Raw genomic sequence first — 26,732 nt, forward strand, 5'->3', positions numbered from 1 at the left:
TGTAGCATTCCTCATCTTGGTCCAGGTTCCTTTTCATCAATGTAGTTGTTGTGGCTTATGGCCCTAGTGGGTCAAGACTCTGGAGGGGAAGATGCACTCGAGTGCGCTGACGTGCGGAGCAGGTGGCGCAAGATCTTGGATGGTCAGAAAGTAGGAAGCGCAAAGGGCGTGCTGCTAGTGAGTGCGTGTGGTGCACTACGGATGATAAGAAAGAAGAAACGATGACACGATCGCAGGTTTGTCAGGGGTCGTGGTCGTGGGCCGTTTTGCGGTTGGCGGTTTCGCACCCCAGCTTCGATGCCGAACTAAGACGCTGTTGCGCAGGGCGACCAACTGCCGCGGGCGCCCCAGGGGCTTGTTTGCAAATAAATAGAGAGACCGAGAGTGTTCAGCACAGCTCGGCTCTCTCCAGACAGCGCTGAGGTCTCGTAGAAGCGCTAGGGCCAGTTTGAATGCTTGACCTTGCACCCATAAGCAATCACCAACCCGAGTTGTCATGGGAACTAAACACTTAAGGTTTCAGGCGACAACTTGTTTTGGTAAAACCTGGATCCTCACAGCCCAAATACAAATCCGCACCCTATAAACAGGCCGCCGCCATGTAACCGGGTGGTGTGGTGCTCCCAGGTTCCTGATCTGGTTAACCTATCATCGTTCCGGCGACAGAAACAAGACTGGAGAACTATCAGGTGGTCCTAATTGTGGTGTGTACTGGTGAGCACGATTCTGTTTTTCATTTGTTCTCCTTCTCCAGAGCCAGGCTTGGACTTGGCGTGTGCGCAGCGTGGGCGGGCGCGAGAGCAGCCCTAGGCTAGGCTTGTGCCGAGGGATCAAAGAAGGCGTAGGCGTCGTCGTCGTCCTCCTCCTCCTGGTCGTCGTCGTTGCCTTGGCGCATTCGGCGGCCCTCCCAGAGCTTGGCGTAGGTCGACCCAGGGCAGTACATCTTGAGGTTGAGGCTGCGCTGCTGCGCCCTGATGAAGTCGTCCAGGTTCGTGTAGGCCGCATCGGCGTACACCAGTTCGCCCTTGTCGTTCCTTGTTTTGTGGGGGGGGGGAGTAAGCAGAACCAAACAGTGACGGGCGTGAGTGCACTGCAGACGCAATGCCAGCACAGCGAGCAAAAAAAAAAAAATGAAAATAGCACATGAGAACATAATAAAATAAAAATAGGAAACATAACACACTAAAAATAAATTTGAACTTGCATAAGAAAAGACGGTTGTGCGGTTGCAGTGCACCCGCAGTGGTGAAAAGGAAAGGGAACATGCATTTAAAGTAACGCACAGTAACCGGAGTCGTGAACAGTTTTGTGAACATGATCCAATTAAACTAAGTTCCTGTATGTGCCATATATGCAGGTTTTCCCTTTCCTTTTCACGATGATCACAACTGCAAAACGAAACGAAACATAACATAACAAAACGAAATGAAATAAAACGCAAAGAAGAACTGTAACAGTTACGCGTGGTACCTGTTGATGCGGATGTGCTTGGGGCCGGTCTGGGGCGAGTAAAGGAAGGAGATGGTGAACGATCCAGGCTGGCTCGCGCTAGATCACGGTGGAAATAAGGTCAGCGCTCAAGACGACACGAACCGCGCAGCTGATCTAGGCGGTTGGCGCCAATCATTCTTCGCCAACCGATGATGGGCATCTTCTTTTCTCGAGCAGCGCCCCAAAAAGAGGGCGGGTCCAAGGTGGTCGCAGGGAAAGATGTGATTTGGGCATGTGCCTAGGAGCACCCAGGTGGTAGATAGAGAAGGAAATACAAGAAAAAGAGAAAAGAAAATGAATGGTTAAAAACAATTGATAACAAGTGGTACCTGAAGCGGATGAGGAAGGAGCCCTTGTTGGCCGCCCGCAGGCGCGACTCGGCCTCGATGCGCGATATGTCGCCGAAGAACCACCTGTCCAGGTGGTGTTTTGATAAACCAGATCATCAGTTGGCCAGACATCGCACGTGTGCGGGCAAACAGCGGTGATAAGGGAGTGGGGTGGTCGTGTTACCCCTTGGAGGAGACGTTGGTGATGTTGGCCAGGAAGGCCGTGGCCTGCGGGTCGAGCGGTCCGAACCACTGGAGGGCGTTGCCCCAGGCCTCCAGCGTCACCGACTCATCACCAGCCGCGTCGCCTGGCCGCAACGAATGATATTAATATATTATGATATTATTATATTATTATAATTTGAATTATCATAAATAAATAAAGAAAAGATAATAATATAAATAAAAAAGCAAATAAAAGTAGAAATTGTATTCGTACAGAGGAGAAGCTTGAGGGATTGGATGACGGGCTCGTCGTCCTTGACCTTACTGGCCAGCACACCAAAGTACTTGCGGAAGCCCTCCAGCCACTCGCGCCAACCAACCACGTCCTGCAACCACACATGCCAGTCAGTGACATAGTCAGTGTCACATATATGACACACACGCGCTATCTCGCAATTGCAAGTGTGTCGACATGCGTGTCTGATGGTAGATAGAACGTTACGTATTCGACAAAGTGCTGGATCCAGAAGGCCTGGCCGATGGTGTCCTTGACGGCCGATTGGATGATGACCATGTCCAAGGTGTTCTCCTTCAGGATCTCTCCAAACGAAGGTCTGTCGCCAACATGTTTGTATTGTGTGTGTCGTGTGTGTGTGTGTGTGTGTTGTGTGTGGTGTGTGTCGTGCGTGTGGTGTGTGTGGTGTGTGGTACCTGAGGGCCGGGTCGGTCTGCCAGCAGGAAACGATGAGCTTCTTCAACAGAGGAGGACAGTCGTCGGGCATCTCTGGCCGCTCCTCGTCCAACGCCACCGCTTCGATCAGTTCGTCCAACGAATCAAAGAGGCCCTTGTAGGGTTCCTCCGTAGTGTGCAACTCCCACAGCACCACGCCTGTTGTGGAATTTGACGCACGCACGGGTTGTTTAGGCTGGGATGGTTCAAAGAGCGAGCGAGCGAGCGAGCGAGAAAGCGGGGCACACAACGTACCGAAGGCGTAGACGTCGACCTTTTCGTCGAAGTCCTTCTGCAGGAGGAGCTCGGGCGCCATCTATTTTTATATATATAGATTTATGAATATAATAGTTAATTAACAAAGAACGAAAACGAAAGGAGAAATAGAACGAAAGCGGCGGGTGAACGTACGTAGAAGGGCGACCCCACCATCTCGCCGTCGCCGGCGGCCTCGGGGTTGTAGACCTTCGACAGACCGAAATCTGAAATGAAATTGTTTTGGGCGTAGTGCTGGCGGTGAGGTCACAGGCCCGACGGTCACGAGTGAGGGAGGGGGAAACACGGACCGGCAACTTTGACGTTCCAATTCTGGTCCACGAGGAGATTGCCCAGCTTCAGATCGAGATGGAGGAACGGCGGCTTGAGCCGATGCAGCCAATTCATGCCCAACGCGCAGTCCTTTCCGATCTGGCCACATAATAACATATCAAAAATAAATAGTTAATAACTGATTTCAATATTATTAATAACAACAATTCTTTGCTATTTTACCATCATAATGTAAATAAATAATTATGGTAAGGAGGGTATATTACCTTCATGCGCTGCTTGAAGGGGAGCTGCGTTTTGCTCTTGTGGATGAGGTCCTCCACGGAACCGCGCGGCATGAGCTCGGTCACGATCATCAGCTGATCGCCCTCCACGCAGGCGCCCATGAACAGCAGAATGTTGGGATGCCTGTCGACATCATCGTCATCAGTTCTCCACTGTGTGGTGTGTGGTGTGTGGTGTGTGGTGTGTGCGTGTGTGCGTGTGTGCGTGTGTGCGTGTGTGCGTGTGTGCGTGTGTGCGTGTGTGCGTGTGTGGTGTGTGCGTGTGTGGTGTGTGCGTGTGTGGTGTGTGGTGTGTGCGTGTGTGGTGTGTGCGTGTGTGCGTGTGTGGTGTGTGCGTGTGTGGTGTGTGCGTGTGTGGTGTGTGGTGTGTGGTGTGTGCGTGTGTGGTGTGTGCGTGTGTGGTGTGTGGTGTGTGCGTGTGCGTCTACACAAGACAACGAACCTGAGCTTGTTCATGATGTCGACCTCGTGCTTGAAGGCGGCGAGGGCCTCCTGGTCGATCTCGGCGGCCAGCAGCTTCTTGACGGCGACCTCCTTGCCGTGCAGCTTGCCGGCGTACACAACACCGAAGGCGCCCTTGCCCAGGGTGCGGCCGAGGATGATGTCGTTCGAGCTCAGCTCCCACACGTGCTTCTCCCCGCCCTCGGCCTGACGCCTGCGCTGCTCCTCCTCTTCCATCTCCTTTCGCAGCTTGGCCTCGATCTCCTTTTTCCTGTGTGTCGTGTGCGTGCGTGCCGAGAGCGTCGTGTGTCGTGTGTGTGTCGTGTGTCAATGATGAGGCCATGATGGTGTTGGTGTTGGTGATGATGGTGGACAGGAATGAACCATTGCTCGGCGTTGAAGCTCTGCTGGAGGCGGTTCTTCTGTTTGGCGATCTTCTCCTCGCCCTTCCTGCGCTCCTCTTCGAGCAACCTCTCCGCCTCGCGCTCGCGCTCCTTTCCCCCAGAGAAGTCAGACAAGTGTCAGACAAGAAGAAGCCAATGGCTTCGAGCCCAGATGGGAGAGAAAGAAAGAAAGAAAGAAAGAAAGAAAGAAAGAGAGAAGGTACCTCGTGCTCCTTCTTGACGCGTGCCTCTTCTTCGTTCTTCTTGCGTTGCTCTTCGAGCTGCGTAATTCGGAGCTTCTCGCGAACTTCGATTTCCTCCCGCTGCTTCTGCAGTTCCTCCTCCAGCTTCTTCCTCCGCTCCTCCTCTGCAGAAAATAAACAAATAAAATGCAACAACATTAATCAAAAAGGATACATATATATATAAATAAAAGAAAAAGAGAAAACCTTGCTGGCGCATTTGGACTTCGACTTGCTGAAGGAGCTGCTGCTCTTGCTGCTTGAGTCGCTCCTCGACTGCTCGCTTGATGCGTTCCTCCACGGCCGCCTCTGCAAGCACGATCGCGCCGCCAACGCACACGCACGCACGCACGCACACGCACCAACCACACACAGGTCGGCCAAGGCCGTGCCACACGTGAGGTTGGGACGCGAGGTCGTGTACCCATCTGCTGCCGCTCTTGCTCGAGACGCGCCCGTTCCTCAACGAGCTGACGTCGGCTTTGGGCATCTTCCGCTGGCTGCTGGCTTTCCCCCTCCTCCTAATCAAAAGAAAAAAAAGGGTTAAAAATGATATTCGTATTATTAGTAGTTAGAGCGTACCGCGGGGTTCTGTTCTTGCAGTTCCTTCTTTTTGAGCTCCTCGTTCTGCTTCTTGACCTCTTCCTTCTTCTTTTCCCTCAGCTCCCTCCGCTTCCTCCTTTCCTCTTCCACTTCCTTATCTGTGTACGCCACATCTCGCTCGTCAGTACCAAAGAACGAAGCGCCAGAAAAGAAAAAGAACGAAACACGACGCTCGGGGGGGGGAGGGAGCCGGTTGGGGAGAACCGAACCCTTGAGCATCTCCTGGAGGGTGTTGCGGTGGCCGCCGCCCAGCAACGGATTGCGGAGCAGGTGGGCCTTCGTGGCGCCCGCCTTCTGCGGCTCCGTAGTCTCCGCCGCCGCCGCCGTGGGGTGGTGGTGCCCGCCATCAGCGGCGGGCGTGCCCTGGTGGTCCCCCTTCTCGCCAGACTGGCCCTTGCGGTGCCGGGCCAGGTCCGTGTTGCGCCGGCCCTTGCCCAGGCCCGCGATGGCGCCGAGAATCGAGCGGCGGGGCGACGGTGGCACCGCCTGCTGCCCGGCGGCGGGCGAGTCGGCGGAGACGGGCGCTGTCGCGGGGGCGGGGGCGGGGGCGGAGCCGGGCGCGGCGGGCGTGCGCATGATGAGCGAGGGCGGGCGCGGGGGCACGAACGCCTTGCTCTGCGCGACAGCGGGCGGCAGCACCAGCGACTGCGGCCGGGGCACCAGCGACTGCTGCTGCTGCTGCTGCTGCTGCTGCTGCTGCGGCTGTGGCTGTTGGCCCGACGCCGGGCCGTGGCCGAACACAAACTGCTGCTGCTGTTGCGGCTGTTGCGGCGGCTGCTGGTGCTGGTAGTGGTGCGCGCCAAGCAGGGGCGGATGGTGCGGTTGGTGCGAGTGCTGCTGGTGGTGGTGCACAGCGTCGGGGCCGCGCTGGAGCTGCGACGTCGAGGCCGCGTGCCTCAGCGGCGGGGCGTGTGCGAGCGGCGCCGGTGCCGGCCCCGAACCGGGTGCAGCGGCCGAGGAGGCGTGCAGGTCGGGCGACGAAGACCACGACGCGGCCGGGGGCGCCGTGGGCACCTGCTGGGCGTAGTACGACGGCTGCGAAGGGTAGTACGGGAAGCCGTCTATACGTCCGACACACAGATGGGCGCAGGGGGAGATGAGTTAACTTGGCTCGGACTTAAAATAACATAACACACGACACGACACACGCACACACGACACACACGACACACACTCACGCACGCCACACACGCACACGTACGCGAGCCAGGACCCGACGAGTTGTACTGCGGCGGATAGGCGCCGTGCTGCTGTGGTGGTGGCTGCTGGTAGTACTGCTGCTGCTGCTGCTGTGCGTACTGCGGAGGAGCCGAGGCGCCGTAGTAGCTCGGTTGCTGTTAGACACACCACGCCCCACGCACGCGGATGTCGACGGTGAGCTGCGACAGGACACGTCGAGGGGCGATTGGGAAGGAGGAGAGGGTCATTGGGGGGGGGGGCAATTGCGTACGCCGGGGTAGGAGGGGACGGAGGGGAACGCGTAGCCGTGCTGGGCCTGGGCCTGCGGCTGTTGCTGCTGCTGGGGCTGGGTACCACCATAATAGACTTGCTGCTGCTGGCCCGCCTGTTGCTGCTGCTGCTGCTGCGGAGCACTGCCCAATTGACCGTCATGTCAGCAGACTGACAACGCGCCAGAGAGCAGCAAAGACAAAAGATGGAGATGGTTGCCGGGTTGTCCTTCTTCACCAAATACCACTCAATCCACACGCACGGAAAAAACAAAACAAAAATACAATCATAATACAGATTGAGGGAAAGAGAAGACGGTGGGGGGGATGGTGAACCTGGCGGCGCCGTAGGGGTGTGGCCTGGGCGGGACTGGGACACCGGAAGCGGGGACGCCCCAGAACTCGTCGTCGCTCGAGTCCTTGGGCTGCTTTCGTGCGAACATCTCTTCGCTCTTCTGTTATTATTTTGTTTTCTTTCTTTCTTTCCAAGCCACTTCTTCGCTTTCGTGTTCTTCCGCCTTCTGGAATAGCCCCCTTCGTCTTTTGGAAATCAAGGCCCACAGCCTCCCTGAAGTCTTGAGTTCAAAATGAAATTAAAATGAGCGCAAAAGTCATTTTCCTTTTTTTCCCAGCCTCATTTTTTTAAGATCTTTTGTAGAAACTATATCTTTTGTAGTTTTCACCATGGAGCGAACGCCTTGGCCAGAGGAGCAACATGGGTACCCACCCGTTTTTTCTTTGGTGCTTTTACTGTTGTAATCTTTTGAGTTATCATGATTATGAAATTGTTTTAAATAAAGAATGAATAACACAATCAGGAGGGAAGCGGGCAGAGCCTATTTCGAGGTGCCCCTGACCAAGGAGGAGAGCCAACGTCGCATACCCGACCGCACCCCCGAACAGGTTGGTTGCTTTCACGGCCACACCATTTATTTTATTTTATTTTATTTTTTATTTTTACTATTTATATTTATTATACATTCTTTGTAATAACACAGCCGCCACCACCGTACGCCGTCGAGTACGTGCGCGGCAACCTGCCCATCGTGCTCACCGTGCCACACGGCGGCTACATATCGCCACCCTCCATTCCTTCACGTACGTGTGCGGTCGTGTGCGGTCGTGCGGTCGTGTGCGGTCGTGTGCGGTCGTGTGTGTGCGGCTGTGGCGATGACTCACGGCGGCACAGGGCGGAAAGGGTGCTTGGAGCACGATGACTGCTCTCAGGAGCTGGCCAGGGCCATCTACGCCCAAATGGTGGCCTACGTCAACAACGACCACGACCACGACCACGACCACAACGACAAACCACCACGACCCGCGGCAGAACCGCGCTTCTACCCACACTTGGTCGTGCTCCACCTCAACCGGCTCAAGGTCGACGTGAATCGACCCCTCGACGGCGCCGTCGACGACCCCAGCCGAGGTGCGCTTGGCCTTGGCCCTGCGATATGATCGACGTGTGCTGACGTGTCACCATTTATCGTCTCGCTCACACCAGACACGAAGGCGGTGGCGGCGCACAGGGCCTACCACGGCTGCATAGAGGAGGCGCTACGGTGGTCGGTCGACACGTGGGGCTTCGCGCACCTGTTCGACATCCACGGCCAGTCCCATCGGCAGGTCATGGAGTTCGGTACGCCACTAATATCTGTGGCACACTTCCATTCATCTTCATTTTGATTTATGTGTCGTGTGTGTCGTGTCGTGTCGTGTCGTGCTGTGCTGTGTGTCGTGTTGTGTCGTGCGTGCGCGTGTCGTGTGTGGTATAGGGTTTTTGCTGTCGACTGAGCACCTGAGGAGCAGCGACGAGCAGCTGGACGAGGCCGCGCAGGACTTCTTGTCAAAATCGTCGCTCTCTGGCATGGAACGGTGCCACCGCTCCGTCTCTCACAGGCCCAGGTAAACAACAAACAACAACCAACACACAACACACAACAACAACACGTTGCCTACATCCACACCAGAAGAAGGGTGCGCCTGACATGGTCCCTGCGTGACGTGCATGCTGTTGTGTGTCGGCAGCTTCTGCCTCTCGGCGGTGGTGCGAGGCGAAAAGAGTCTCGGGGCGCTCCTCCAGGCTCACGGGTTCGATTCCGTGCCCTCCCCCAAGTACCCCAGCGTACGCGCATCCTCTCTCTCCACGGCTCGGCACGACACACGACACACAGCACACAGCACGACACACGCTCATTCGTCCTTATCAGCCTTCACAAACGCCGCCATTCCGGGCTGATATGCCGTACTTTTGGGGAGCTTGGACGACCCGACACTACGCTCAGTCCTATCAGCAGTACGCACGCAGCAACTCGTTTCGTTATTGTTTTTGTTATTATCATTATAATTATTATTTTATTTTTATTTATCTTTGATTTGATTTGCTTTGTTGTTGTTGTTGTTGTTGCACAGGGAGCAGGACCGTGTGCGAAGAGAGTGGCTTGCGTTTGTGAGTACCACGCAAGTTGAACCCACACACGCCATCAGGTAAAGCAAAGCCGCTATCTCTGCGCATTGCTTGGTAGTTGGTGTGTGACGTGACGTGCAACACGTTTACAGGTGTGACTTGCCCACACGGGCTGCTTTTGCACATGCGTTGGCACAGACATTTGTTGAGTTCATCAAGCTGAACTACAACTGCGAGATTGGCACGTCTGTGCGAGGACCCCTCCCATGCTGATATCGTAAAGTTCTGTGATGGTAATAGTGAACTTGTGTAGCACCACTGACCAGCAAGGATAAGTGTCACTGGGGAATGGTGGCTGAGTCTTCCACAAATGTTTTGTGTGGCGGCAAAACGTTAATGAGACAGAAATCAGCTCGCGTGGCCCAATGGAAAGGCGTCCGCCTCCTAAGCGGAAGATTGTGGGTTCGATCCCCACCGTGAGCGAGCTTGATCTTTTTTGTTCTGGCCAAGACTACTTTTGGGTTTAGTCGAAATCGATTCTTTTTGAAGATCTGCCGTTGCATCACTTCCTGCCGCCAGCGGCGGGGTTGAAGAGGTTGTAGCTGTGCTCGGCGGTGAGGGCGCCCTCCTGGAGATTGACGGCCATGTTCCACGGGATGAAGGAGGTCTTGTTGCCCGTGGCTTCCACGATCTCCCTCGTAGCGCGCATGATGGCCAGCTGCTTGGCCAGCTCCGTGTCGGCCTGCAACTTCGCGCCCTTGGCCCGCTGCTCCGCCGAGTAGAGCTCCGCATCAGCCCTGATCCGCTCCTCCTGCGCCAGACCTGCAATCATAGAATTGTGAGCAACACATCACTCCAACACGACACACACACACACGCACACGACACAACACGACACGACACGCACCTTGAGCCTTCTGGATGCCGGTCTGGGCCTGGGCGGCGATGTTGGCCCGGTTGGAGGCGGTCTGGAGCTTGTTCGAGGCCCGGTCGGTGAGCAGCACCCGCAGGGCCGGGTCGTGGAACTCGAGCTTCTCGATGCTCATGTCGATCAGGGCAACGCCCCAGGTCGCTACGTAGTCCTTGAGCTCCTCCATAAAGGCCTGGCGCACGATGTCGCTGAACAGGATCGAGTCCGGCTTGTCCAAGTCGGCAAACTTCGCATTCCTCTTGTTCATCTTCTTCTTTGAGCTCTTCTTGTTGACGCTGGCGTCGAGCTCGTCGTCGTCATCGTTATCATCGTCATCGCCTTCTTCGTCGGACGAACCGAACCCGGGCTGCTGAAGTGATTCGTGGGCCGCCGAGGGGATGGTGGGCGCGATCTCGTCGATCGAGTGGTGCAGGAAGATCGACGTCAGCAGCGCCTCCGCCTTCTCGAACAGCGCCTCATTCACGTTCATCACGTCCTATCCTCCGCACACGCCGCACACACCGCACACACCGCACACCGCACACCGCACACACCGCACACACCGCACACAACAATTGTTGTTAACAAGTTGAGATGGTGGTCTGGTGCAGTTAAAGAAAAGTACCCTGTAGGCCCGGACGGGGTCTTCGACGCGGTAGGTGATGATGGCGTTGACGAGGATGGCGATGCCGTCGTTGGTGTTGACCTTGAGCGGCTCCAGGTGGCGCACCTGCTCCTGGACCGACACGAACTCGCGGAAGCGGAACGTGGGCGACTTCCGGATGTGCAGGCCCGGGAGCAGCACCTCGAGCTTGCCCGCGTCGTACGAGATGCCCACCTATAGAGGTACCCACGTGTCATCATGCGTGTGCGGTCGTGCGTGTGCGGTGTGGGGAACGTACGTGGCCCTCCTCCACAGTGATGCGCTTGATAGGTCCCAGGTCGACGACGTTGGCGGTGATGTCCTTGGCCGCCTGGAACACGTGCGGCGCCACCAGGATGTGGCGGCCGGGCTCCAGAATGATCGTCTCTCCATTCCTCCAGCTCAAGCCCAGTTGGCCCTAATTGAAAATATAATACATGAATTAAATAAATAAGAATAAAAAAAATGTAAAAAGGCTAATGAGGCGGTGGTGATTGCTACCTTCTTGATGGTGACAATGGTGAGGGGTCCAAACTTGATGAGGTCGTCGTTGATGGACTTCTGCTCGACGAAGTGGTGCAGGGGCGACAGCAGGACGTAGCGGCCGGGCCGCAGGACGACCGGCCGGCCGTTGCGCGTGGACAGCCCCATCGAGCCCTCCTCGATCACCTTCATCTTGCCCAACACGTAGGGCAGAGCTGCACGTTACATGGTAGCCACATATATCGACATGATGAGCCATAGCAACATTCCACATAGCATCATTCCACATTCCAGGATAAGGGTCCGAGGGGCGAGGGTGGTGCCTACCCAAGCCTGTGGCGCTGGTCAGGCCCACCCCGATGCGCCGGCCGGCCGATGGGCGCTGTACGAAGCCCAGCCGATCGAGGGCGTCTAGGAGGTTCACTCCGTCCTTGACGCGCGTGGCGGTGGAGATGACGATATCGTCCTCGTCATCACTAGCGGCCAGGTGGTCGTCGTGGCTCGCGGTCTTGAGTGCCTTCATCTTCAACTCGGTCATGATGTGAGATGGTGGTGGTGTGCAAACAAGAACGACCGTTGGTGCCCGACCGTTGGCGCAGTTTGGTGAGTTGTGTGTTGTTGGTCGTGAGTGGTGCGACGGTTTTGTAGGGGCGGGAGTCGACCAAAAACGGCAAGCACGGTTCGCCGAACAAAATCTGCCAACGAACCTGCCCCGGGGCGCCTGCCTGGTTGGTGGAACGAAAAGGCATTTTGGCCCTGGCATTGGCATAAGAGAGACCCAGGAAGCACAAAGGCCCAAGTGCGCTAGTACTAGTTCGTAGCGGACAGCTCATTGGAGAGGTTGTCGATCGAACACCCCCCAAGGTGCACAGAAAAGAGACAGCAGGAAGTCGTTAGCGATTCTTTGAGTGGCTGAGAAAGGAAAGTGCTGTTGTTCGTGAACGTAGTCAGGTCGTGAGCTTCGGGGAGGGCAACTTAAGTTCTCAGAAGCTCACGACAAAAGAAAGACAGGTGATTTATCAAAGAGGATCCAAGCCGGATGTGCAAGGGGGCGTAGCTCAGTGGTAGAGCAGGCGACTGCAGATCGTCAGGTCCCCGGTTCAAACCCGGGCGCCCCCTTCTTTTTGTCGAATGTTACAGGTTCTTCTGCAACGATGCTTCATCTCCCAAGCTTTTGTCTGAGTCCTCCCTTGCTTCCCTTGCTGTTGCGCAACGGATGGTCGTCTCATGCATGCGTCAGACTGAACGACGCGCTGTTGTGTGTTTGGTAGGAAGAAACTCAACCGAGGACACCGAGGGAGGCGATGGCCAGCAGGGCGATCAGGGCGGCCAGCGCCAGACCGATAACCACTGCGCTGCTGCTGCTGCTGCGCTCCTCCCTCCTGGCCACGGTGCCGCCGCCAGGCTCGGGTTCGGCGTGCGCCAGCAGTCTCGGCGAAAGAGCGCCCTTGATGTCCTCCTCCGCTTCCTCCTCGTCGTCCTCTGTCTCCTCCGTCGGCTTCTTCGCCTTCGCCTTCGTCTTCGTTTCCTGTGTCGTCTTCGCTTTCTTGGCCGCCGCTCCCCTGGTCGGCGTGGTGGTCGACGACAGCTCGGCCTCCAGGTCATCTGCGGCAGCCAGACCACCCCCGCGATCGATTGGGCGGTTAGTCCACAAAAGAAGAGAGAGGGGAGCCCTTTTAGTGAAAGTTGTACCTGAGGCGAAGCGTTCGGGTGTGACAAAGTCCTGCTCGCTCGGCTGCAGGTCAAGCAGCGCCTTGGCCCGCTCGCAGCAGTCCTCCTGCCGCGCGCGCGCGCGTAAGCGCACAGCACGACACGACACACACGCTGGTAGGTGGGGGTGGAGCGCACCCGCACGGTCTCGAAGGGCATGAGGTAGTCGGCGACGAGGAGGGGCTTGACGAACGGGAAGAAGACGCGCTGGGGAAGACCCCACCGCTGCTCGAACTTGGGGCCCTGCTTGCTCTCCCCGAACGGATTGAACAGCTCATCTGGCGTGTCTCGTACGTCAGACACACACACACAACACACACACACACACACCGCACGCACTTCTTCCTCACGACCGCACGCACCGCACACGCGCATACCAGACGAGGCTTTCTTCTTGCGCTCCTTGAGGTCGGACTCGCGTCGTTCGAGCTCCTCGCAGAGGAAATCGAATCGCGCGGCCAGCGATTTGCCGATGTCGGCCTTCAGCGCGGCGATCGCCGCCCCGTAGCTGTTCTTGGGGTGGCAGTAGGCACGCCCGAGGATCGAACCTTGAGGAAGGGGGGGGGGTGGAACGCGAATGCGGTGAATGATCGGTTCATGCGTGCGCGGTGTGTGCGACTGAGTGCGTGTGCGTGTGCGTGTGCGATTGTGTGCGTTGCCGTGCGGTGCGTTGCGTGTGTGCGGTGGTGTCGCACCGCTGAAGGTAAAGGTGCCTAGGGCGTCCTTGGAGGGACTTGCTCCGGTGAGTGAGGAGGGGAGGCCCTCGGTGAAGATGTCAACGGCGTGCCTGCGGTGCACGAAGGCCGATCAAGTTCGTTGTTAGCGCGCGTGTGCGGTGGTGCGTGTGCGGTGGTGCGTGCGCGTATCGTACACAGCGTAGGCAGGGAGGTTGCCTGGCTTCGCCTTCTTCTTGCCCTTCGCATCGCCCTCTGCCAAACCAGCTTTAAGTCAGTCATCCTCCCTCGGAGATGAACGCGCCGTGATCACCGTGAGGGAAAGAGAGAAGAAGAACGAAGAACGTCGACGTACTTCCGCCAGACTTTTTGTTGCCGCAGATGGGGGCATCTTCGTCCACTACAGTTCGGTTGACAAGCACCACGCCCTTGCGCAGCGCCTCTGCCTCTCGCTCGAGCGCAGCCTGCATGTACACGATTCGCATCAGTCGCGCGATTGACCAACGCACACACGACACACGACACACAACGCAGCACGGACCTCAATTTGCTCGCGCGGGCTCTGTCCAGGGGAGAGCGTGATGGCCAGGGAGACATCGACCGAACACGTGAAGCATTGGAACGAGGATGCGATGCTCTGGAACACCAAATCTACGGGCTTGGTGTCGCCCTTCTTGTTCGTTATGTCGATGCTCTTGGCCGTGTACCTGACACGACACGCACACGACACGACACGACACGACCAACGACACGACACGACCAACGACACGACACGACCAACGACACGACACGACACGACACGACCAACGACACGACACGATACGACAGACAACACAACACAATGACGCACATTCCGTTTGGACCTCGCTGATGACACACGCGGTGGTCGTGAGGAGTGCGCTAGGTACGTACTTCTTGGTGTCAGACGCGATCTGGAGGAGAAGGAGCTCCGACGGCCCGCCCTGCTTGCCCCGATACCCGGCCGCCTCCCTGGTTCCATGCGCGTGTGTCGTGTTGTGTGTTGTGTGTTGTGTGTCGTGTCGTGTCGTGTCGTGTCGTGTCGTGTCGTGTCGTGTCGTGTCGTGTCGTGCCACACGATGCGCGATGAGGATTTGATGCAGATGAAGACGAGTGGTGACGGAGAGACGGCACCTGATGCTGTGGAGCAGAAGATGCATTTTGGGCAGCAGGGCGGCCGACGCATCGGCGCCGGCGAAGAGGTAGGCGCCCACGATCGCCAGCCCGCCCGGCAGCATCCTATTCACCTGCAACCCAACCGTTTGTACGCGTGCGTGCGTGCGTGCGTGTGCGGTGGTGCGTGTGCGTGTGCGTGTGCGTGTGCGTGTGCGTGTGCGTGTGCGGCGATGAGTGTGCGGTGGTGCGTGTGTGTACCTGGTGTGCGTGCTCGCTCATCCACTCAGCGTCGAGCACATCAACGGGCGAGAGCTTCTTCTTCTTGCCTGTCGTTGCCCACGAGATTGATTAAAATAATCATCAACTAAATATTAATATTATTAATAAAAATGAATTAACGAGGAGGATTGAAGGGGAGCGTTACCAGCGGTGGGTTCCACTTCAGGGAGCGGGGTGGGAATGAGCCCAATTACGAAGCAATCTTCGGGATCTGCTCGCAATTGCCCCACAAGAAGGCCAACCTGCTCGCGCGCCGCACCAGCAGCAAAGAGCCGCTGTTGCGTGTGGGCCTCGACCCCCGTCTCATCCACCACCACCGTTCGTCCCATCCTCTTTTTCCTTTCCTTTTTAAAAAAGAAATCCTAAATCCTAAATACAAATATAAAAACTTAAAAAAGAGGCCCAACGGAGATAGAGAAGAGATCCAGCTCTGCGCATTTCCTTGGCTTTCTTGATGCAGACAAGTACCGGTGCCGCAGGGGAAGGCGAGAATGCAACCGCGTTGTGCAAATTTTGGGCCAACGCCAAGTGCAAGGTACTTACTGACCACCCTCTATTTATTTATTTATTTTTGTATTTATTTATTTATATATATATTTCTCTCTTATTACATTAAATATATCACAAGGGAGGCGGCTGTCGCTTCCGCCATGCATTCCTCGACGAGGCCGAGCGGCAGCACTCGGCGGAGCTGCGGCGACACAAGGAGGAGCTGAAGCAGCGGCAGCACGACCCTCTCGACCCGTTCGAAGACAAGCTCCCTCGCTCCACTCGCGCGCTCGTGTACGCGCTCATGCTCGTCTGCAGCTTATCATCGTCATCGTCGTCATCATCTTCTTCTTCTTCATCTTTTCTTCCTCCTCTGTAGGTTCGGCGAGTGGCTGGTGAAGACGTTTGGAGCGGAGCGGCTGCGCCAGGGGAGCGGAGTGGTGGACGTGGCGGGGGGCAAGGGCTACCTCTCGTTCCAGCTGCAGTGCGCCGGCCACGACGTCCCGACCACCCTCATCGAGCCTCGTCCCGCCAAGCTACACCGCAAGCAAGTCAAGTCCGTGTCCATGTGTGCCGTGTGTGCCGTGTGTGCCGTGTGCGTGTGCGTGTGCGTGTGCGTGTTAACCACAACAACATGCAATCAAACAACAACGTCAGGTTGTTGAAGAAACAGAAGAAGCCGGCCTTTCGCCAGGTATGCGCCTGGTTCGAGCCCAAGTTGTGGAGCGAGACCGACAGCGAAGAAGTCAGCCCACGACACGCAGAGGCTGACGGTACAGCGCGAGCAACAAGGCGAGACGAAGAAGAAGAAGGCGACGATCATCAAACAGCGCCTTCCGAGGCTTCCTCTTCTTCTACTACATCCCAGCTCAACCTGCGCGTAGAGCGATTGGAGGCGGAGACGGCCCGCACCATCCTACGTGATTGCTCCGCCGTGGTGGGTCTCCACTCGGACCAGGCCACCGAGCCGGTACAGTCTACTTCCTCGATGATGAACGTCTTCTTTAAGCTGAAGTGCCCTCTTCACCATGTGTGTGTGTGTGTGCGTGTGTGTGTGCTATGACAGATCGTGGACTTTGCCCTGGCCCACAACAAATGCTTCGCGGTGGTGCCTTGTTGTGTCTTCCCCTCCCAGTTCCCCGACCGGTGCGTCGCACAACAAACATGGCCACTTCTTGCTTGAACAGCTGTCCTGACTCGTGAGCATGCTTGATGTACGCAAATGCAGGCGACTAAAGGACGGACGGCGCGTTGTTGTGCCCGAGGAGTTCATTCGCTACTTGATGGAGAAGGACGCGCGCATCAAGGTGGACTACGTACGTCGCTGCCGCGGAGGTTCATGATTCCTTTAATTCTGACTGACACCACGTTCTCTTCCATCCGCAGCTGGAGATGGCGGGAAGGAACAAGGTGGTGTACATGCTCCCATGAAGTTACAATGCATGGTCCTCCGTACTGCTAAACAAAAACGGTGTTGGTGGGGGGAAAAAGAATTCCGGCTGCCCGGACTCGAACCAGGAACCGATAGATGACTACCGAGGTGAGCATCAAGACTACAGTCTACCGCGCTACCAATTGCGCCACAGCCGGTTTTGCTGTTCACCCTGCCCATTTGGGCCTTGTCGCCCCTTTCCCCAATACACAAACTGTTTTGCACCGCCATCGCAATCACCCGCCCGTACATACATGATTCTCTTGCGTGTGCGTGTGCGTGTGCGTGTGCTGGACTTATGCCAAGTGGTGTGAACGCATTTACTCTCTGGTGGGACAGTAGGACAAAAAGGGAGCACGCGTGTGGAAGTGCGGGCTTGACCTTCGCGCATAGGGAAAAGGAGAAGAAGCGCCAGCGTCGGCCGCTGAAACGTCGCGTGGAAGAGTTGATGTCGAAAGCGAAGCCAAAGTCCGCGCTTGCCACAGGTGCGGCGGTGGGGCCAAGAAGGTGGAAAGATGGTCTCCTCCCCGCGACTGGGTTAGTTCTCAGCACCCATCTTCTTGAGCTGGTGGTAGTGCTTGGTCACGGCACCCATCATCGACGGCGACAGAGTGTAGGGCAAGTTGAACTCCTTGCACGTCTGCTGCACAATCTTGGACAGGGCTGCATTCATGCCGCGAGAAACACCCACACTCGATCAGCACAACGACAACGCAACGCCGCACACGACGCACAAAAGCGTACCAGGGTAGTGAGTGTAGTGGACGGAGGGGAAGAGGTGGTGCTCGATCTGAAGGTTGAGGCCACCGCTGAAGTGGAGCGACAGCAGGGAGTCGGCAGAGTAGTTGTGCGAGGCCCGAACCTGGTGCGCGCCCCAGTCGACGAGGCCGCCCTGGTTGACGATGCCCTTGGCCTCGTTGGCCTTGAGGGTGTCGAGGACCGACTTCTCGTGCTCGACGCACTCGTCGACCTCGTGGCTCACGGCGAACTGCAGCGCGAACCAGGTCGAGCAGGTCCACTCGGAGAGCAGGAACACCGCGGCGGCCGTGGTGAAGGGCAGGCACAGGAAGGGCAGCAGCAGACGGAAGAACGTGAAGAAGAACAGCGTCATGGCCGTCTCCACCCAGTCACCCGAGGTCTCTTGGCTCACCTACGACAATGAAAGAACGAATGAGAATGAAGAACGAAGAATGAAGAAGAACGAGCGAAGAAAATGGAGTAAGCGTTACCTTGGCGATACCCTCGTACATCTGACCGCGAGCGGCGCCGAGGGCGAGCTTGGCCAGGTTGGAGAAGTGCCACAAGATGGTGGTGTAGGGGTACACCAGCCAGATGTAGATGTGCTGGTACTTGTGGAAGAACAGACGAGGGAACTCGTGCAGGATGCGCTGCACACATGACACGCGAAGACGGAGGTAAGAGATCATCATCATCATCATCGAGAGAGAGAGAGAGTAGATGGTAATAGCTGAATAGCTACCTTGATGGGGTACATGGTGTCGTCATCGGTGGGGCACAGGTTGGTCTCGACGTGATGGTTGATGATGTGCTTGGTGGTCCACTGGGCCGGCGACGATCCGCTGACGGCCATGGAGATCCTGTAGGCCCACTGGTTGAGCCACACTGAGCGGAACATGGCGTAGTGCGAAGTCGCATGAGTCGGTTGTATGATACAGATCGCACGGCCCACTCCCTGTGGTGTGTGGTGTGTCGGCCCAGAGTGAGCGCTCGGAGTGGAGTTTGAAGAAACAGGACTGCAGAATGGGAGAAGCGTAATCCCTCGAGATACGTACGTGAAGGACAGCGGCGATGAGGGAACCCTGCACGAAGGCGGCCCACGTGCAGAAGTAGATGCTGAGGATGGTGGCCACGAAGTAGATGACCTCCATCGTGGTGGCCTTGGTGCTCAGGTTGTTGGTCTTGAAGTACTCGCGCGTTCTGTAGCCAGCCAGCCAACAACGAGACACGCATTGGGGAGCGAGGGAGAGAGGTGAGCACTTGACACTCACGATAGCACGAGAGCAGCTTTGAAGGTTGTGCGAACCGCTGCTTGAGGGTTCGGTAGAAGCCACCCTCCTCGAACGAGAACAGCTTGGCTGACCGGCTCTCCTCGAGCTTGGCCTGCACAGAGGAGAAACGCGCCCATGCGACGCAAGGTGGTGAGTAAGCGAGGCGCAAACTGAGTGCAAAGTGGCGGAGAGTAAGCCACACGCAACCGCGACGAAGAAGACAACCGGACACCGGCGAGGTGGTTCGCGTCCACTTCCGGAATTAAGGGGATAATGGGCGCGTGTTGGTAGTGGCACGAAATTAACCGGAAAGTGGCAAAGCAAACAAACCAAACTGACCAAGGGCAAAATTTCTTGATTATACGTGGCCACGTGGAAACAAAATAGTAAGATGTGTGGGCCTCGAGTATTACGCAAAACGAGAGGAGTTGGAGAGAACGCTTGTGTAATCCAACGTCCCCTGAGATTCGAAAGTAATCTTGTGCAAAAGATGAATTGGGGAGGGGAAGACTGAGTGTAGTACATACGTTGGGAGCAGAGACGCGGTACTTCTCGAGAAGAGCATCGGAAGGCAGGACTGTGTGGTAGGACTCGAAGAGCACGGTACAATCACGGCCACGGCCGAGCAGGATGGCCCTGCTGCCGGCCGGGTGGTACTTGACAAAGTCGGTGAAATCGTACACCTGGCCGTGAAGGACCCAGAGCTTGGAAAGCTCCTCCTGGGTGAACGACGTTCGTTCCTTCTTCAGGTTGAGGGCCGGGGTTGTGAGGACCATCTTGGCCGATGCTGGGCGCGTAGCGGTCGAAATCTTGAAAGAAGTGCTGTACAAGAAAACGTAGGAGGTAAAAGTAGATTAGAGGAAGGAAGGATAAAGTAACGTCATCAGGTTCCCATCAAAGATCATATCTGAGAATCAAATCTTTTCACTCCGAAGTGTCAATTGAGTGCGATGAGGAGCGAGATCTACGTACAACGAGAACGGCGTGTGTAGATCTAAGGTGATTCGACACAGGGACAGATGGTCAAATCACTGTGGGGTGGTGTCGCTGTTTGTGTGATGCGTGTGTGGCAAAGCGAGAGCACAAAGAGAAGGCTCGCGCTTCCGCACTTTCTTGCCGTGGCTGTCGGCAGGATCCGCAGTTCGAACCCCGCCCTGGTAACGAACGCGCTGACGTCATCAAACTTCGCCAGCGAGAAGTGAGAATGTACGCCCTAACTTGGAATCTTGGTTGTGGAGTTATTCCGCAGAACCCCATTGCAGTCATCGTTGTTCAACTTTGTTTTCAACTTTTATGAGCTTGTTTGTACTCACAGTTGGTATTGAGTGATTGAACATGCAGCTGTATGAAATGTGAGGTACAAGGGTGCAAGTTATGGTATGCAACCCACCTGCCAGAGGTGGAGGGTGCCTCTTGAGTGCTGCATGATCAGAAAAAAACACACCCTGTGGTGGCTTTGTTAAACCTTTGCAACAAAAATGTAACACAAAAAGCCAATATCAGGCAAAAGAAGACAAAAACTGAGGTGGGAACTTGGATAAAAGAAATAATAATAAGTGTAGAAAAAGAAGAATACTCTCAGTAGAAATCTTACCTCAATTTTTTATTTTGTGGTAAATTCACAGGTCCCATGACATTTTCACTAAATTTTTTGCCTGGCGCACAGGAAACTGAGCAACAATACGCTCGTGGCCTAATGGAAAGGCGTCTGACTCCGGATCAGAAGATTGCGAGTTCGAGTCTCGCCGAGCGTGATAACCAGCCCCTTTTTGCCCACATGTGGGCCTGGTTGCTTTTGCATTTGTCCTTTTTTGTTTTTTTGAGTGTCTTTTTGTGGCCACTGTTGGACTTTCAGTCCCTAATTCTTTATTTAGTTTTTCCTTATTCCTTCCTACCTTACTCCTTTCAGATGGATACACCTTCATGTACTTCCAATCCCAATTCAATATGGACCCACATCCCCACCCATGTGCCCACCACCCTCACACAAAAACAATCATGCCACCAAATGTATGTTGAAGGGGCCTTTGTTTACAAACATGAGGCCACCTGACAACACCACAGATCCACTCCAGCATGCACCCAGATGACATGCTCAGTGTTCCACTTAGCTGGAGTCTGAACCAGGGACTGTTCCTTCTTGTTCAGCTCAGTCTGAGCTGTGAAGGCAGGGTGAGTGTGCTCACCAGCAAAACCGGCTGTGGCGCAATTGGTAGCGCGGTAGACTGTAGTCTTGATGCTCACCTCGGTAGTCATCTATCGGTTCCTGGTTCGAGTCCGGGCAGCCGGAATTCTTTTTCACAACCCGAATCAAAAATTTAATCGCTTTGTGGTGGGTGCCCTAAGAAGCGAAGGTGGCACCTTCCGGGTCACTCTGCTGCACCAATCGTGAACTTCCTTTTGCCCGCTTACATGATGAAAGCTTACTTGGCTGTACTTTGGGCTGCCATCACCACTTTGTCAACAGTCTCACTCAGTTCCAGCACCACCTCGGCATCACGGTAGTAGCCGTTGTCCTTGAGGTATCGGTAGACCTCACTCATTGCCGCCATATGCGTGGGATCTGATGGCGTGTGGTCAGCCACACACACAACATACAACACAACACACAACACACAACACACACACACACACACACAAGTAAAGACTCGATTGCGCACCGGCTTCTACTGCCCGTAGGAGGTAGTCGACCGCCTTGGCTTGGTCGCCGCAGCGCTTGAGGAAACAGGCGTACTGGTAGAGGGAGTAGGTGTCCTGCGGGTCGGCCCGCACCGACTGCGCAAAGTAGTCCCGCGCTCGCCGCATCAACGGGCGCTCCAAGTCAGCCGAATGTGGCTTACTCTTGGGCACCGATCCCCAGGCCGTTGCACTGCTGCGTTTAAGACAACCTTGAGTGTGTGCCGTGTTGCGTGTCGCGTTGCGTGTCATGTGTCGTGATGCAAGCACGTACTGGCCGTCTTGGTCAATCATGTCCAGGTGCATGCAGATCTGTCCCGCATTGCGTAGAGTGATTTTGTTGGCCGGGTTGGATTCGAGCACCTCTGTGGAGCGCGCACGCACAACAACAACAACAACAACAACAACAACAACAACAACGAACAGGAAAGCCTGCGTGAGCGCGCACGTCGTGCAAGGTTTCATGTATCAGATGGCGTGGCAACAACACCTTCAAAACATTTGAGCGCTTTGTGAAGGAGCTTTTTGCATCTCTTGTTGTCTCTCCGCTGCAGTGCCTTCATCTGCGTCGCCAACCATCAGTCAGACACTCTGACTATAGTGTCGCGTGTGGTGGCGTGGCGCTGTGTCGCGTTTCGTGTGAGCGTTACCTTATAGATGTAGCCGCGTGAGTGGCCAATGATGCCCAAGTGCTTGACCCGCTCGTGAATGGCGGCCAGATCAATGCTGTCGAACCGCGTCAAGGCGAATTCCTTCTCGCTCACCTCTGTCAAAAAATCTGCCACACTCACGTTTTCAGTTGCGTGTGTGTCGGTGTGTGTGTCGGTGTGTGTCTCGTTATGCAGCGTACTCTCAACGGTGTCTTTGGTGAGCTTGACTTGCAGGAGAGCAAGCAGCCGAAGCAGAAGCAGCGGCCGCCCGTCCGCCAGGTGCGCCTCGTCGCCCGACGGCACCGCCGCCATCGCCGCCGATTTCTGTGTCTTCTTTTCTCCGGTGCTGCCGGAGCGCTTCGCGTGCTTGGCCTTCGTGTTTCCCTTCTTCTCGCCGAGGCCTTCGAGCCTCTCTCTCGCGGTGCGCTGAGGCACGAGGAGGCCCAGCAGGTTGAAGTCGTCGCGCTTCTCGTGGGCGTCGAGCGCGTCGGGTCCGAACTTCTTCATAATCGCGCTCTTGAGCGGCCCATTAAAATATCGAATCTGGGACCGCACACGCACACGCACACGCACACGCACACGCACGACACACGCCACCGCACACACGACGCTGAGCTTAGCGCGGTGAAGTCGACGTGTGTTGTGTTGCGTACGTCTCGGTCGGCCAGGGGCACGAAGAGCTTGTTGAGGTAGTACAGGTAGACCTCGCGATAGGGCTCCTCGAGCGGCACGCGCAGCTTCTTCATCCGCTGCCTCAGCTTCGCGAACACGATCTTCCTGTACCATGTGTCGTGTCGTGTCGTGTGCGTGTGCGTGTGCGTGTGCGTGTGCGTGTGCGTGTGCGTGTGCGTGTGCGTGTGCGTGTGCGTGTGCGTGTCAAGTCGGACGCACCGCACGCACAAAGGCACGAAGGCGCGTTGCGTTATTGTACCGTATCGTGCGGGCGCACATCTCGAGGAAGAGCAGCTGACGGGTGTCGGTGAGGCCCGGGGTGTTGGGCGGCACGAGCTGGCCCACCATGTGCCGCACGCGACCCAAATTCCTCAAATTGATTCCCTGTCGAGCAGCCCGAGACGCAGCAACTCCCTCCCAATCAGCCCGCACGAACACCACCGCACACGCACAAACACCACCGCACGCGCATGACACGCACGCGCACCTTTGCGTGGAGGAGTTGCTTGAGCGGGAACATGGCCAAGAACACGGTGCGACTGGGCTTCTCCTTTTCCTGATCCGCGTTGTGCTCCCTGTGCATCCATCGACAATTGGTCGTTTGGTACCACTTGTGACGTGTGTGCGTGTGCGTGTGCGGTGTGCGTTGCACGTTTTGGTCTCGCGTTGCGGGAAGGTGTACGATTTACGGGCGAAGGTGGTCCATTCGTAGGCCACCCGGGCTGTGAGCTTGCGGGCGAACTTGGGGATCACCTCCAGGTGCAAGTAATCCGTCGCCGCTCGCACCTATCCGTTTAAATCCACGCACGCACGCGTCAGCGCGTGCGATTCATGTCGTTTGTGCGTGTCGTGTGTCGTGTGGTGTGTGTGTGTCATGTGATGTGTGTCGTGTCGTGTCGCACCTCTTTGTTGTGTTCTGCGAGGTCCTGCTTGGAGGCCGACACGAAGCCACTGGACAGGAGGTACAGTGAGTCACGTGCGCCCGATCGGGCGGCTAAGCACCACCCACCCACCCAACCAGCGCCTTGCGCCCTAGAATGAAAAGACGCACCTGAACGCGTCGCTGCAAAGCGGGGTCGGGAAACGCTTCACCAGCTCTGGAATTCGAGGCAGGCGTCAGTTCGCCTTGCGCGCTGGTGGCGGGGGGGAGAGAGTACCTGGCCGGAGGAGGCGATAGAGGTGGCCCATTCGCGCGCTGCTGCAATTGGTCGATGGGGAGCAATGAAGAGTGAGGCGCGATCGGAGCTACACCTTTTTTTAAGGTCCGGAAGTCGAGCGCGAGATCCGGGGGGGCGCACCTCGCATCGGGGGCCTCGGGCGGGAAGACTCGCGACAGGTCCACCAGGTAGAATTGGCCATTCTTGTAGTCGCACACACGCACACGCACACGCACACACGCATACGCGCGCGCATACACGGGTGAATGACCATGCCACGCAACGGGGGCGGCGAGGAGGGAGCGGGGCCTACGATGTGGTGGCCCTCGACGTCGGCGGCGGTGGCGAGTCGCTGGGGCGGAATGCCGGATAGGGGGTGCGGATACACCATGTGCTCCTTGATGTTCAGCTTCTGTGCCGCTTCCCTGCAGCCACGCACCAACGCAACGTTGAGCTGCACGCACACGAACGTCGTACGCAACGCAACGCACGACACAAACGCATGGTTCAGGGAAGGCACCTCATCTTGGCATCAAGGACGGGGTTGGTGTTGACTACTGTGTGGCCGGCGTTGGGCGAACCGTAGCAGAGGGTGCCGGGGCTGATGGGCAGCAGCGAAACAGCCAACAGTCGAAACCCTGGACGGCGTACCACACGAACATTAGAAAATGGGAAAGAAAAAAGGAAAAAAGAAAAGGGGGAACATACCTCGAAAATCGATCACTGCAGTCATGGGCGTGTGCAGGCTGGGGATGTGGCAGTTGTAGTAGGCCATCACCCCCTTCAGCTCGTGCCCTGCATGCGTGTCGCATGTCGTGTCGTGCGTGTCGTGCGCGTGTTGCGCGTGTTGTGATGTCACGCAAGGATTAGAATCATCTGCACCGAACGAGGAGGTGACTGAGCAGCGAGTACCGGCGAGCTTGGCAGCCGCGTCATCGCTCTGGTACAGGCCTCGCGAGTCCATGCTGAACTTGAACAAGATGTCCCGCACCAGATCTGTGTGTCGCGTCACAATGAGCGTGTGCACGGGCGTGTGCGTGTGCGGTGTGCGGCGACGTACATTTGGTTCCGCCCGCAATGCCGCCGATGGCGACGGGTTGGATGGTCTTGAGGTGTGCGGGCATGAACGCCTCCGAGATGATGATCTTCCCGTACGTGCGCGCCGACAGCAGGAAATCTCTGAGGGTGGTGTGATGGCGTGTGGCTTGCCACATCAGCAGCGCGACTGTCGGATACCAGTGCGAATGGATGATGTACCGAGAGAGTTGGGTCAGTCTGTTGGTGGCCGCAACGCGCTGCGCGAAGGGCGCGTTGGAGCTCATCATGCGCAGCGTCTCGGTGGCCTCTCGAAACCGCTCGGTCCAGCCGCGCGTCGACTCCGCCCAGTATGCCGACGCCGGCGATCCAGGAGCCCCTGTTCAACGTCGACCGCGCCCACTACCCTCATCAATATGAGGAATTCCAGGAATGCCACATAAGGTTTGCATACCGTCTTCGTCTTCGTCTTCGTCTTCATTCTCGCCCTCCCTGCTGGTGGTGGTGATGGTGTGGGTGGTAGTGGACCCAGGGTCGGTGTTTACGCTGTACACCAGCGCACGCGCAACGTCCTCGTCGCTGATGATCGAACTCGCATTCTCATTCTTCTGCATCACGTCGTTCGTTTCCTGCGCTTTCTTCTCCCTGCCGTTTTCACCACTGTCACGGCCGCTTCCGCCGTCGTCGTCGATGTGGAATTGGCTTGTCTCGTCGCCGTCGTGCTCCACGTCGTGGTACATATAGATGTCATCGGATCTGGTGTCGACTTTGCTGACGTGGGTAGAGTCCGCGGTGAAGGTGACGAGGTAGTTGTTGTCGTCCTCTTGGCCCTGCTGAGGCACTGGCGGCGGCGGCGGCTTCGCGTCTGTCTGCGGAGGTGGTGGCGCTCCCTCGACGTCCTCGTAGGCCGACGACACATACCCACCCGTGTCGTCCGTGTCTAAACCACCGCACGCACACACGCACACACGCACACGCACCAAAAAGAGGTTAGTCGTGACTGCGCAGGCGGTAATTCGACACACGCGGGCACCTTGGTAAAAGCTGTCAGATCCCTCGCCGGCATACGCTCCATCACACCTGCACACGACACACACACCACACACCACACACGCAATCACTCTTAGAAGGTTGCCTGTGTCTTTGGTGGTGTCGTGTCGGCTGTTGTACTCCGCATAGTCCACGCTGGTGGCTGTGTCCGCCTTGCTCTGCGCGCGTTCGCTGCGCTCAGACAGCTCTTCTTCGGAGTTGGTGGGCGTGGTGATGGCCGACAGCGAGAGGTTGGGTCGCGGCAGCGAGGCCGCGTCCAGGGTCAGCACCCGCTCACGGAGGGCTTCCAGCCTGGCCGCCTGCGGGAAGCGCCTCTGCCCCTCTTGCTGCTGCTGTGCCTGCAATGTTGTGGTTATTTATTTAATTATTTTATAAAATGTACAATAAATAGGCCATAAAATAATAAATAAAAAAGCGGTACACTTGTGGCTGGCTGGGAAGCATGATGGGCGCCAATCAATGGGTCCACGTGGTCTTCGCCTTCTCGTGTTGTTGATGAGACTTTGGGGCCGCCCCCGAGGCGGCTCCAGAAATGCTTCATCTTTGCAAATCCAATAAATTACAAAATAAAAGAAAAGGAAATAAAACAAGACGAATATTTTTTCGGCAATATTCGCAGGTATTCCGACGCCAAGACGACGAAAGCGAACAGACCACAGC

At 56.5% G+C, this 26,732-nt stretch overlaps 7 protein-coding genes across 7 annotated transcripts; 2 read left to right on the forward strand and 5 right to left on the reverse strand.

Moving 5' to 3' along the window:
- Positions 1 to 811: 811 nt before the first annotated feature.
- Positions 812 to 7,108, reverse strand: ACA1_054410 (Dual specificity protein kinase; the record flags this gene model as incomplete). The annotated part of the gene is made up of 22 exons (XM_004344048.1): positions 812 to 1,034; positions 1,471 to 1,548; positions 1,821 to 1,904; positions 2,005 to 2,128; positions 2,260 to 2,371; positions 2,488 to 2,599; positions 2,697 to 2,874; positions 2,971 to 3,031; positions 3,127 to 3,197; positions 3,282 to 3,402; positions 3,531 to 3,672; positions 3,991 to 4,260; positions 4,374 to 4,483; positions 4,597 to 4,739; positions 4,822 to 4,923; positions 5,039 to 5,135; positions 5,197 to 5,315; positions 5,427 to 6,278; positions 6,419 to 6,551; positions 6,579 to 6,596; positions 6,668 to 6,809; positions 7,002 to 7,108. 22 exons carry the CDS (start codon positions 7,106 to 7,108, stop codon positions 812 to 814), a joined length of 3,399 nt encoding a protein of 1,132 aa, XP_004344098.1.
- Positions 7,109 to 7,349: 241 nt separating this feature from the next.
- On the forward strand, positions 7,350 to 9,342 carry ACA1_054420 (N-formylglutamate amidohydrolase; the record flags this gene model as incomplete). The annotated part of the gene is made up of 8 exons (XM_004344049.1): positions 7,350 to 7,384; positions 7,499 to 7,568; positions 7,664 to 7,763; positions 7,855 to 8,091; positions 8,167 to 8,301; positions 8,438 to 8,537; positions 8,691 to 8,787; positions 9,268 to 9,342. The coding sequence occupies 8 exons, from the start codon at positions 7,350 to 7,352 to the stop codon at positions 9,340 to 9,342; spliced, it is 849 nt and encodes a 282-aa protein (XP_004344099.1).
- Positions 9,343 to 9,631: 289 nt separating this feature from the next.
- ACA1_054430 (SPFH domain / Band 7 domain containing protein) lies at positions 9,632 to 11,628 on the reverse strand (the record flags this gene model as incomplete). The annotated part of the gene is given in 7 exon segments (XM_004344050.1): positions 9,632 to 9,891; positions 9,977 to 10,475; positions 10,605 to 10,709; positions 10,722 to 10,817; positions 10,882 to 11,040; positions 11,124 to 11,320; positions 11,433 to 11,628. 7 exon segments carry the CDS (start codon positions 11,626 to 11,628, stop codon positions 9,632 to 9,634), a joined length of 1,512 nt encoding a protein of 503 aa, XP_004344100.1.
- A 756-nt stretch (positions 11,629 to 12,384) lies between these two features.
- ACA1_054440 (uncharacterized protein) lies at positions 12,385 to 15,231 on the reverse strand (the record flags this gene model as incomplete). Its single annotated transcript, XM_004344051.1, has 13 exons — positions 12,385 to 12,710; positions 12,798 to 12,882; positions 12,954 to 13,093; positions 13,193 to 13,363; positions 13,511 to 13,602; positions 13,687 to 13,744; positions 13,845 to 13,953; positions 14,031 to 14,196; positions 14,402 to 14,479; positions 14,642 to 14,754; positions 14,882 to 14,949; positions 15,048 to 15,113; positions 15,162 to 15,231. The coding sequence occupies 13 exons, from the start codon at positions 15,229 to 15,231 to the stop codon at positions 12,385 to 12,387; spliced, it is 1,542 nt and encodes a 513-aa protein (XP_004344101.1).
- Positions 15,232 to 15,356: 125 nt separating this feature from the next.
- ACA1_054450 (uncharacterized protein) lies at positions 15,357 to 16,822 on the forward strand (the record flags this gene model as incomplete). The annotated part of the gene is made up of 7 exons (XM_004344052.1): positions 15,357 to 15,437; positions 15,531 to 15,685; positions 15,771 to 15,951; positions 16,260 to 16,361; positions 16,458 to 16,537; positions 16,620 to 16,707; positions 16,778 to 16,822. The coding sequence occupies 7 exons, from the start codon at positions 15,357 to 15,359 to the stop codon at positions 16,820 to 16,822; spliced, it is 732 nt and encodes a 243-aa protein (XP_004344102.1).
- A 539-nt stretch (positions 16,823 to 17,361) lies between these two features.
- Positions 17,362 to 19,608, reverse strand: ACA1_054460 (cytochrome b-like heme/steroid binding domain containing protein; the record flags this gene model as incomplete). Its single annotated transcript, XM_004344053.1, has 8 exons — positions 17,362 to 17,486; positions 17,568 to 17,685; positions 17,707 to 17,973; positions 18,053 to 18,211; positions 18,304 to 18,516; positions 18,617 to 18,761; positions 18,868 to 18,944; positions 19,168 to 19,608. 8 exons carry the CDS (start codon positions 19,606 to 19,608, stop codon positions 17,362 to 17,364), a joined length of 1,545 nt encoding a protein of 514 aa, XP_004344103.1.
- Positions 19,609 to 21,255: 1,647 nt separating this feature from the next.
- On the reverse strand, positions 21,256 to 26,516 carry ACA1_054470 (tetratricopeptide repeat domain containing protein; the record flags this gene model as incomplete). Its single annotated transcript, XM_004344054.1, has 23 exons — positions 21,256 to 21,395; positions 21,493 to 21,704; positions 21,783 to 21,873; positions 21,999 to 22,071; positions 22,159 to 22,274; positions 22,359 to 22,701; positions 22,812 to 22,935; positions 23,090 to 23,214; positions 23,318 to 23,405; positions 23,483 to 23,616; positions 23,733 to 23,781; positions 23,882 to 23,927; positions 23,988 to 24,028; positions 24,129 to 24,190; positions 24,301 to 24,412; positions 24,508 to 24,625; positions 24,696 to 24,782; positions 24,900 to 24,983; positions 25,048 to 25,401; positions 25,477 to 25,962; positions 26,056 to 26,102; positions 26,193 to 26,410; positions 26,496 to 26,516. 23 exons carry the CDS (start codon positions 26,514 to 26,516, stop codon positions 21,256 to 21,258), a joined length of 3,171 nt encoding a protein of 1,056 aa, XP_004344104.1.
- Positions 26,517 to 26,732: the final 216 nt, after the last annotated feature.

Source organism: Acanthamoeba castellanii (genome assembly GCF_000313135.1).
Source record: "Acanthamoeba castellanii str. Neff unplaced genomic scaffold scf7180000084594, whole genome shotgun sequence".
NCBI classification, from domain to species: Eukaryota; Discosea; order Longamoebia; family Acanthamoebidae; genus Acanthamoeba; species Acanthamoeba castellanii.